This window comes from Colobus angolensis, unplaced genomic scaffold (assembly GCF_000951035.1).
Source record: "Colobus angolensis palliatus isolate OR3802 unplaced genomic scaffold, Cang.pa_1.0 Scaffold8, whole genome shotgun sequence".
Lineage (NCBI taxonomy): Eukaryota > Metazoa > Chordata > Mammalia > Primates > Cercopithecidae > Colobus > Colobus angolensis.
Genome location: NW_012121820.1, coordinates 11,391,614 through 11,403,404, shown reverse-complemented (window position 1 = coordinate 11,403,404; position 11,791 = coordinate 11,391,614). Strand labels below are relative to the sequence as shown.

General features: G+C 44.5%; 1 protein-coding gene across 1 annotated transcript in view; it reads right to left on the bottom strand.

Annotated features, from left to right (window-relative positions):
* Positions 1-11,791, bottom strand: part of PTPRT (protein tyrosine phosphatase, receptor type, T) — a 714,397-nt gene that overhangs the window by 278,396 nt on the left and 424,210 nt on the right. Inside the window, exons 6-7 of the mRNA XM_011929203.1 lie at positions 7,487-7,688; positions 6,074-6,140 (exon numbers count right to left, since the gene is read on the bottom strand). Of these exons, the coding sequence (XP_011784593.1) occupies positions 6,074-6,140; positions 7,487-7,688 (269 nt within the window). The remainder of the gene's footprint in view (positions 1-6,073; positions 6,141-7,486; positions 7,689-11,791) is intronic.

The following is an 11,791-nucleotide window of genomic DNA, read 5'->3' as shown; positions in this document are numbered from 1 at the left end:
TAGATATATATATATACATTTATATATAGATATAACTAGTTACTGAAGTATGTATTTAGTATGTATAAAGAACATATATATATGTATGTATGAGGCCAGACACCATCCCACGTAAAGGGAATTCAGTAGTATCAAGCCTTCAGATTTCTTGGAGCTCACAGCCTATTGAGGGGTATGTAGAAACAACAGAAAACAACACAAAAAAATATATATAAACAGCTGTATAACACAATTAAAGCCTCAAGAAAGAACTATGAAGGAACTATATAGGTCACTATTGAGTAAAACCTGGTAAAAGGGCAGATGGAAATTAAAGGAAACCAGAAACAAGGCTTAGGACAGATTCTGATGAGCCTTGAATTCCATGCTAAGAAGCTTGTACTTAATGCAATGGAAAACCAATGACCCATTTAAGAATTTTAAGCAGGAAAGTTAACTTGATCCAATTTATGCTTCCGAAGGATCATTCCAGCAATTCAGTGGAGGGTGGATTGAAGGATGAGAAGCTGCAGCAAGCACTGCAGCAAGCACCCCAGCAAGCATATCCCAGCAGGTGCAGGTCCACAGGATGAGGCTGGAAAGCGGTAATGGGGGAGGAGGAGAAGGAGCCTGGCCCAGGTTCTGAAGCCCAGTGGACCAGTCTTCATGACTGATTAGACGGGAAGGAGAGGAAAGAGGGGGAAAGAGCATTTCCAAGGAAGTCTTCAGGGATCAGGGGATGGTCCGTTATAGAACCTGGGGCTCTGCCCCCAGCCTCACTTCAGGGATTGCATTATAGCTGACTAATTCATGGCCAAGTTACTTTTTTATGAAGGTTACTACAGATCAGTCACACATCAGTGTGACAGGTGGGGTGTGGGGGAAGAAGGCTCAGCATGTTCAAACCAGAACTGAATATTAGATTCTAGTCACTATTTGATTGATCTTTTAAGCAATTCTGGGATTCTGTCACTTAAAAACCAATAAATCTTTGAAGGCCCAAGGAAAGCAATACAAAAGCAATAAATCTCCATTGTGGAGTATTAGAAAAATAGGCCAAGCTGCTGAGGTGATTTGGCTGGAGGGATGAGGGTGTGGGAGCCCCACACAGCAACAGTTCTCCCAGCCACACCTTGCCCCCCTGCACACTCAGTTCTACCAGATAGAGTCAGATCCATGGGGCTTTAGAGGAGCAGTAAGTGGCAGAGCAGGGGCTGGAGTTTGGCTTAGCCAGGGTTGGAGCATCACTGGCAGCAAGAAGAGCCTACCTGAGTGGGGTCTGAAGGCCAAAGTTTCCGTGTGAGTCTGTGTGAGAACACACAGCTCCACTCAGAGAGGGACTTCCTGAAGCTCACAAGTGATAGACCGGGCTCACACAAGGCAGAGCTGGAGGACCCCTGAGAATTCCTCTTGCTCTTCTTGCCCTGGTTGGTGGAGGTTTACTCCATAGCACCCCCACAAAAGGGCCACCCAGTCATCACATGACATACCAGGCAGAGGAACTCAGAACTTCTCAGGGGAGCCATGAACTCAGAGCCAGGATACTAGGTCTATGCACTGGCTTTACCTGTAACGAGCCCCACAAGCTTGGGCCAATCAGTTAACATCGTTTCCTGCTCCAAAATGGAAATGGTATTTCCCAGCCAGCTGACTCACCAGGTAGGTGAGGATCAGGTAATACAACGGAAGTAAAGGAATAATTAACTGTACATGCCAATTCAGAAAACTATCAACTGTAAAATCTGATTTGAAGCATCCTTAACCCAGTGGATCGTGAGTTCTTTGAGTCCCGGGATCATGGAGTGTCCATATTGTTTTCTCACATCCTTCACCTCCCCAACTCATAGAACTGCACACTGCTGTGCTTTCCTGGGTAGTGCTCATCTCACCAGCCAGTCTACTGCTTCTTTCAATCACTACAGTCAATGTACCTGTGGTTTCATGTCATCTTACAGTGGAACTGCAGAAGCAGCCCAACGCCCCTAGGTTGCAAGAAACATAACCCGAGCACACGAGGTGAACCAGGCATGACACAATTGGTGGAACCTAGGTGCTTGGACGAAGGAATGGGGATGGATTAAGAAGTCAACACCACATGGCATGATCCATGATCCAATAGCATCACCTCATGACATGATCCAGTCAGATCGAGCCTCCCACATCACAAAATTGCAAATGTCCAATCAGATCACACCATTACCTTCTGTCTGTCAAACCTGTCCCTGCCTCCAAAAGCCTGACTCCTGTCTCCTTGTTCAGCAGCCTTGCAATATACTTTTCTCTCTACAAAAACACAGTGCTTCAGAGTTTGGCTTTCTATTGTGCATGGGCAAACAGACCAAGTTCTGTTCAGTGACACTTTTTTGCTAATTTCATGATTTTGTTTGTTTGTGTGTTTGCTTAACGCTCCACCTCCCTGCCTCACTCACAGTTTCCTGGAGCCTCAACAGGGCACAGGTGTGGCTATCTTGTTCCTTGCTGTATCTCTATTGCTTAGCTCACTTTCCTAAACATATTAAGTGTTCAATAAATATTTGTTGCATGACCTAGTGGTCAAGACCTACCTCTCATATAACATCCTGCTACCCAGAGTTCAAGGTGAATGAAGGTCAAGATAAGTGAAATCCATTGTGATATATCCACTTCTGTCCTTCCAGTTGTCCTGAAAGTCATGCTGGATGGCATTGGTTAGTCACTTCCCCTTCTAGTCAAATGCTCAAGAAACAGTCTGGAAATAATTCCCGAAACTGAGTATACACCCACCCTCAATGCTCCAGAGCCTTGAGAGGAAAAGCAGCCAGACATTTCCAGACACCAACCATTTCCCCTTTGAGCAGTGACATTTCTGTTTTTTTTTTTTTTTTTTTTGAAAAAAAAAATATCACCAAAATGTATCATGCATACCTTTCTCCTAGGTGGTGGTATAGTATAGTCAAACGCATGTTGGCTTTGGGTCATTTGAACTAAGTTTAAATTTTGCCTGTACCACTTGCTTGCTTTATAGCCTGAGTCAACTGACTTAGCTTCTGCTTGTCTCATTTTCTATATTTGCAAAATGAGGAGACTATTACACAATGTTGCGAGAATACAGGTAGTGTTATATATAGAGACAAGCTGGTAGCAAGTGCTTGTTCCTTAAATGAAAGCTAGCAGGCTCCTGTAAGTTGCAGACCCATATTTTCAGGGTAAACCAGGACCAAGTAATAAACAGGCATGGCTATGAGGGATGACAGCATGTAGGCCTACTTGATTTTTGAGTCCCTGTGTCTGTTTTGTAGAGTTGTGCTATTCCTTTGCACCCTGACAACTGTCATTTCTCATTGCCACTGGGAAACTTTCATCCCCTTATCCCTCCTCCTAATTTGCTGAATCTTGGGATGTATGAGCTTGTTAAATAGATGTGCAAAGAGTATAGCAATTCAGAGGGAAAGTGTAAGGGCTCCTCTGTGTGGGAACTGGAAAAGTTCTCATGTGCGTTTTGGTTTGGGCTACTCAGAGGCCCCCTCTTTGCAGGGGGTGAAGGAGCTTGGACCCTGGCTGGGGTCAGGAAGGCCTGGATATCAGGCCTGCCTTACTCTTGGTATTTCCATGTTTTGTTCAGCCTCTATGAAATAGTTACTGGTCATACTTGACAGATAAGGAGAGTTGATCTCAGAGAGAGAGATTAAGCATCTTGTCTGAGGTCACGCAGTTGTTACCACGGGATCTGACGCCAGGTTTGTTGCCACCAAACTCTTATTCTTTCCATGGCCCCACCCACAGCCAGAACACCGGGAAGCTGGCCTAAATCCAAACACATTGAAAGGCTGTGGTCAACGGCTGGATTGGGTCCCTTAGCTGAACGTTTTATAGGCTTAGTTACCTCGGCACACTGTATCAAGATCACAGACTTTGGGTCAGATCAGGGCTGTGTTCTGGGTTAGCTGTTAACTTGCTGTGCAACCCTGAACAAGCCTCTTCCCTTCTCTGGGCTGTACTTTTGCTATCTGGGAAGCTTTCTAAGATTTTGAAATAGTGACCAATACTATGGTATAAAAGAAGAGAGAATTGTGAAAAGGAGGAAGGCACTGGTGGCCAAAATGGAATATGATTTGACACCTGGGGGACCTGCCTTCAAACTCAGGTTTCCTACTCACTCTCTGTATGCCCTTGGGCATTTCTGTGGCTCAGCTTCTTTATGTGCATCTGAAAATGAGGATAATATCTCATAGTATATCGAGAAAATTAAATGGCAATGTTAGATCAGAATAACTAGAAGAAAAGCAGGGGATTCATAACTAAATTTGACTTCAGACCCAACCATCTGCTTTGACTTATCACATGTAGGGTTGCTCTGGAACTACCAATGTGTAAAATATAAGACAAATACTCTCTGGTCAGATGCCCCGTAAACATTACCAACACATGTTGTAATGACTGAAGATTCACCTGACTTGGGAGAACATTGTCCAAAGTCTTCAGACTACATAGGAACTTCCAAATTGGTGGTGGCTGGTTCTGTCTGCTTCAATGCCTATCATTTCTAGATGAAGCTGGATACAGGACGGACAATGGCTATCTAGACCATCTCAAAGCCCCCTTCTGGGCTAGTGTCCTAGCCTCCAGTGACAAGGAGTGAGGCTGCACGCATTACTCCGGTAGCTGCCCATGCCCTTCAAACAGGCCTGAGCCTCTCAAACACACTCCCATTCTCATCCCCGCACTCCCACCTTAATGTTTATGTTAAAGCAAACAACCGCCCTGGTTGCTCCCTGTTACAGCACGCCATCTCTCTCCTCCATGCCTGTGCTCACACGGGACACTCTTACAACATTGGTGAAATCTTACACATCATTTAAGATACAGCTCAGTGTCTCCTCCACTGGGAGTTCTGTCCTCTGAGCTCTTATAATGACCTACGCATATCTCCACAAGGACACACTGTACTGTAATTAGGTTTCTGTCTTCCCAACTAGAGTTTGACTTTCTTTAGGACATGACTTATCCACGGCTAGTTCACTGCCATGTTTCCAAGCACTTAAGACTTGCCTGAGACAGGGTGAATTCTTAATAAAAATGTTTGTTGAATGAATGAATGGTTTTTAGGCCCTGGGCCCCGCCTCATTCCTGGTACATAACATAATCAGTTTATGCTTGATGAACTGAACTGAGCAATTTGAAAGTTGTTCCACTCAATGCTTTGCTTCATTTTAAGGGACTGTAGTCCTCCTTCCTGGAGTTCTGGGCAAAACCGACAGTCAATATTGCTGCCCTTGGGCAAAGGGTAGCTTGTTTAAAAGAGATGCCCATGCTCCTGATATCATGAACTAACACTGTTCAGTTTAGCTATGGAGATGCCTCAGTGTATTCCTGAACTCCAACCATCTTTGGTAAAATCAGCAGTTTTACCTTGACAGCAAGTGTCCCTATGGGACTCTAGCACCCTAAAGCCTTAAACTGGACCAGCCCCCAGGTCTTGTCAGATTTGTGATATCTGATCAGGTTATTTTCAGAATTCAGCAAGTCTGTCTATCTGGCTGTTACTGACAGTGACACAAAGAAAAGTAACCTTGCCAGGAGACTGTGTTCCAGGCCACCAACCCCACTAACTAAATTTACCATAAACATGTTCCAGGAATTTTCCTTCTAGACCATCTCAGGTCCTGATTAGGATTTTTTGTTTGTTTGTTTGTTTTTTGAGACAGGGTCTCACTCTATTGCCCAGTCTGGAGTGCAGTGGCATGATCACAGCTCACTGAGGTCTCAGTCTTCCAGGCTCAAGCAATCTTTCCACATCATCCTCTCAGGTAGCTGGGACTCCAGGCACGTGCTACCACATCCAGCTAATTAAAAAATTTTTTTTCTTTGTAGAGACGGGGTCTCCCTATGTTGCCCAGGTTTGCCTTGAACTCAGGGGCTCCCTTTGAACTGGGCTTGGGGCTGCTGACCTCCTTCCTCCCAGGAAGTTTTGTTCCTGGCCAGTCTTGTCCATGGGTATTGCCGGTCACATGATTCAACTGGAGGCCCATGTGGCACAGAGAAGGAAAACCACAGACTCCAAGTGAAGAACCGTCCTCACCTGACAGGGGCTCCCCGGGACTGAGCGGGTTTCAGCATCACTGTGATGGTCGTGTCCGTCTCATTCAGTGGGGTGTCTGTGTCGTACTCAGGCATGGATGGAGCTGGACAGGAAACAGAGAGTGCAGGTGAGTTCAGGACAGGTGCCCAACCGGCTCCCCACCGCCCCTTGCTGCCATCCTTAAAGACACAGCATGACCACAGGGAGGATGTTTAGGAAAGGGGTTGGATAAGAAGCCTCCCAGGCCTTCAGTAAAGCAGGCCCTGATGCCCAACCTGCCCACAGTAGGTTTCTTCAAGGTGCAGTAGTGTAGGGAAGGGTAGCAATGGTGTGTCCAGGAACCTGCATGAACCAAAACGTTCCACACCTAATAAACATGTGGAGGGAATGTAAGTACTAACAAAGAAGTGAAAGCAGAATCAACCGTGCTAAACACATTTAAAATGCAAATTAAATCAATTATGAACTACTTCCCCTCTACCTGTTTTTATTCATGAGACCCCCCCCCCATACTCAGCTGATAGGAATGCAACTATATCTATTCCTTTGGGAAGGTAATTTAGCCATTTGTAGTAACAGCTATTAAAACCCACATCCTTTTTAATTCAGTTTTTCCAAATTCTGAATTTAATTCTAAAGTTATAATCCAAACCAATGAATGAAACTTTATTTTGTAACATGTTTATTGAAGCGTTATTTTGTAAAAACATGGAAGCACCAAATATATCCAACCACAGGGGAATGTATAATTAAATTATGTCCATCCACTTGACAGAACATTATAACGAAAGCAATGTATCAACATAGGAAATACTTATGGGATAAAGATAAGAGAAAACATTAAGCTACAAAAAAACCATGTTTTTCTGGAAAACCATGTGCAAAATATGTATGTATGCAGACCAGAATTGCATAGATATTTAGGATAATGAAAGCCGTAGAAAAGGTTCTGAAATAATTCTTCATTGTTGCTGTCTAGTGGCAGAGGGGGCCCTACTGGTGATGGCAGTCTGTAATTCTGGACTGCTGTGGCCCTATAATATTCATTCATTCATTCATTCATTCATTCATTCATTCATTCATTCACCAGGCATTTCATGAGAACCTGTGCTGCCTTGTTCTGGCAAAAAGAACGTTCCTGAAATGAATTTAATAACCAACTTGTGCGCAATACACATTATCTACACACACATGTACTATTTAATGCAACCCTGTGGGCACATTATTTAGTGGCTTGCCACCTAATTAATCTAATTTTTACACTTTAGGAAGTTCATCACTTAGATTTTCTCCATAGGAGACAACAATGGTAACTCACCAGGGACTGGATCATCTTAATTCCATCCACATCACAGGGCGACAATTCAAGAAAAATTTCCCACTTCAAGGAAAAATTAGGAAGTGGGGGTGAAACAACCTTTTTCCCTTTTTCCTTTCTAGCAGAGATACCTGAAATTTTGGTGGCGATCCGAGTGGTGACAGGGGGCCCAAAGCCCTTTGCTGTGCTGGCCTTGATGGTGAAGGAATAGGTGGTCCCTGGGTACAGACCCACAAACAGGTGGTGGGTTTCATTCCGGAGCTTGAACACTTTCCCCCTCTGGCTGGAGAGGTCAGCACTTGGGTCCAGTGAGCCAACAGCCTTGTAGTTTATCTGTAGGACAAGTCAGCAAACAAACAAATAAATGCCTCACTCATTTGGAGGAATCTTAGGGAGGTGGGGGAAGGGGCGGGCATGTGAGCTTGGCCGGCAGATTCTGCTAAGCTGCCTGTTGCTGTCCACTTTACAGATGATCCCAGGCTCCAAATACCCCATTGCTCACTCACTGGAGCAATGCATGTTCTCATTGATTTGTGGGAGTTAAAACTTAAAATAATTGAACTCACAGAGATAGACAGCAGATGGATGGTTATCAGAGGCTGGGAAGGGCAGTACGGGGTTAGGGGGATGGTTAATGGGTAGAAAAAATTGAAAGAATGAATAAGATCTTATATTTGCTAGCACAACAGGGGGTCCATGGTCAAAAATAACTACATTTTAAAATAACTAAAAGGGTATAATTGGATTGTTTCTAACAGAGAGGATAACTGCTTGAGGGGACAGACACCCCATTTATCAAGATGTGATTATTATGCATTGCATGCTTATGTCAAAATACCTCATGTAACCCATAAATATATATACACCTACTATGTACCCACAAAAAATTTTTTAAAAAGAAACAGAGGGTGGCCCACATATGTCATTTTCAATTTTCTGACAGTCTCATGAAAAGAAGTAAAAAATAAAAAAGAAACTACTTTTAATAACACATCTTGTTGAACCCAGTGTATCCAAACTATTATCATTTCAATCTGTAGACAACATAAACGTTGAATGGAATTATTTACAATCTGCTATTCATACGAAGTCTTACAAACATGTCTTTTACCCCTTCAGTGCATCTTTATTTGGACCAGCCACTGCTTTTCACAAGTGCAGTAGCCCCATGTGGCCAGTGGCTACCATGCTGGACACTGCAGTCATAGAACAGCATCACGATGAGATACATGAGGCTTGTTAAAAATGCAGATCCTGGGCCCCGTATTCCAGAGAGATAGCAATTGCGGACTGGTGCTTTCTCGTGCACTATCTTTTTTGCCTTCCTCAAATCCTTAGGGGTATCAGGATAGCTACTCTCATTTTAATAATGGAGAAACTGAGGTGCCAATGGAAGCAAGTTGCATGCAATCCATATTTTTCAAATTGTGTATGGAGACAGTTTGTCTATGATATATGAAGACCATGCCCCATGTGACATATTATGTGAGTTCAGCAATAACTAAACTGGTCTACACCTGTGGAATGATTTGTGTCTACTGTTCCCTGATCACACGCTTGAGTGTCACAGCAAGATACCAGAAGAGTTTTGAAGGCCACACTCTCAATTTCTGCACTTGCTCAAGGGTGAAAAGAACTAACAATTGGTATGGTAGCCCAGCACTGGTCCCATGGATCACACGTTGAGTGTCACGTCTTGAAATTGCACAGTTGTAAAGTGGCAAACAAGATTTTTTTTGTTTGTCTTACTTGGTTTGTTCCATTAAAAATATTTTATTTGGCTAGGTGTGGTGGCTCACACCTGAAATCCTAGCAGTTTAGGAGGCCAAGGTGGGAGGATTGCTAGAACCAGGAGTTTGAGAACAGTCTGGGCAACACAATAGGACCCTGTATCTACAAAATATTAAAAAATTAGCTGGATTGGTGTTGCACATCTGTAGTCCCAGCTACTCGGGGGCTGAGGTGGGAAGATGGCTTGAGCCCAGAAGTCCAAGGCTATAGTGAGCCATGATTGTTCCATTGCACTTTAGCCTGGGTGAGAGAGAGAGACCCTGTCTCTAAAAAATAAAAAATTAATTATGGTATAATACACATACAGAAAAATATACCTCTTGATGATTTTTTGAAAACTGGATACAGTCATATAATCAAAACCCAAACCATTACCAGGCCCAAAACTTTTTCCTCACACTCCCTTGCAATCCTACTTGCCTACCCCCATCAGGGATCACCTCTGTCTGACTTTTAACAGCATAGACGAGTTTTGCCAGTTTTCGCACTGTGTATCAGTGCAGTCCTATGAAACGCACATTTTTGTTTCTGGTTTCTTTCTCTCAATGTTATCATTACGTCCATGGGATTCATCCATGTTTTCACAGGTAGTAGCAAGTAAGGCATTCTCAGGTACATTCAACAATCTCTTGCTGACACTGTACTAGGCAGGTCTGACTCCAAAGCCTGTACTTTATATTCTATACCACACTGCCTGGCTTGGAGACAGTGCATCACTTGAAAAGTGCATTCACTCATCCACTTATTTGCTCCTTCACAGTGTTTCCTGTGTACTCCTGTATTCCAGGTCCTTCACTGTGTGCTGCTGGGGGTGCCCAACTGAATTCAAGTCAGGCCTCATCTCCAAGTGACTTCCATTCTTGAGAGAGGTAAGCCAGCGATATAGACAGCTGACATCACTTATCTTCTGTCAAGGATGACCAAACCCAGGCAGAAAAGGAAGCACACCAACTTCCCTTCAAACATCAGCAATTTGCTGTTACTGGCAATGGCACCACGTATTTTTTGGAAAGAGGTCAGACTGTGCCTAGAGCAGCGTGTGCAGGAGGAAGTGGAAATGCAGGGAGTTGAGGGCTTTGGGCTTTTCTCAGGCAGCACCTGAGCGTGCATGTGCACCATGCAGGTGGCTGTTAGCTTCAGGCTGCTCTGGTGGACCTATCTACAGCCTTCCCTCCAGTCACTCCTGCCCATCCCAGTCCTTCTCAGAGGCAAGTGCTACAGGCATCTATCTGCCTCTCTGCTTGAGGACTTTCTCCATGGGTGCTTACTGGGAACGGGGGGTAATTAACACCCCAGCCCTGATGGGAGTTGATGCATAAATTTTCCAGGCTCCCCTTCCTTATACTCCTGCAAGCTCCCCCTCCTTGGTATCCCTGTAGCATCCCAATTTCCCTGAGATCCTCAGCTCCACTTGCCTCTAGAGGGAGTTGGTTTGAAAACACAGTGATTATTGGTGACTTTCCTTTCTCTACCCCACTCCATACCTATTCTTTCCTGGTGTTTCTTAAACTTCTCAGCAAACTGCTCATATTCAAATCCTCATCTCAGGGTCTGCACCTGAGAATGACCAAACTAAGGAAAAGTGCTCAGGGAGGTATCTCAGGAGAGAGTACAATGGACGCCCGAGGGACAATCCTGAGTCAGAAGAGGAGTGTTCTAGGTTCCAGGCAGAGGGAACCGCGTGGGCAAAGACCTGGGGTGGGAAAAAGTTTGGACTGAGCAAAGCCCAGAGCCACCACAGGGCGGCAAGCAAACAGGGGCAAATGGAGTTTTCATCATGCAGGTGGATTCTGGTTTCCACTGTGGCAGAAAAGGGGAGATGTTCAGAGAGTTCAGCCTGTAGCCACCAACCCCAGCGTGCCAGTGGAGAGGACGGGTGCTTGCATTCTTTGAAAATTCTGTCCCTGTCCCCTGCCTGGACTGGTGGCAACTACATTGATATACAGACACCGGGAGGTAAAACTCATGCCTTATTTACTAGCCAATTCCTTTCCTGCGCTCCAAATTCAATCCAAAAGCAACTCAATTTCCACCGAGCTGTCAATATAATATACCGCGCTCCTCTGCTCTCCTAACCTTTCCTGGTATTACAGGATCCTCACTTACTTGTAATGAAACACTATGAATAAATCAATGTATGTTAATATAGCATGTCTTCAATTTTTTATGAAGGGCTTCACCAAATCTAATTCCCACTGCTTTGTCAGAAACAGTCTTTGAAAAATTTAACTTGCAAGTTTTACGAAGTTAGCGGGGGAATCGGGCTGGGGAGGGAAAGAAGAAAGGTAAGAAAAATGGGATGGGAGGGAGCTGTGGCTGTAAACGTATAATACAATATGAACCTTCATTTGTAAGTGGGGAAAACGAAAGATTTGTTAGAATAGCAAACATAAAATAAAGGGTTAGTAGGGGGAAGGGTGCACAGCTGCAATCAACCCTGGGCTCCTGGCATGGGTTCTGGCTGCAAAAAGTACTCAAGGATGTCCCCCTTTTTTTTTGAGATGGAGTCTCGCTCTGTCGCCCAGGCTGGAGTGCAGTGGCCAGATCTCAGCTCGCTGCAAGCTCCGCCTCCTGGGTTCATGCCATTCTCCTGCCTCAGACTCCTGAGTAGCTGGGACTACAGGCGCCCGCCACCTCGCCCGGCT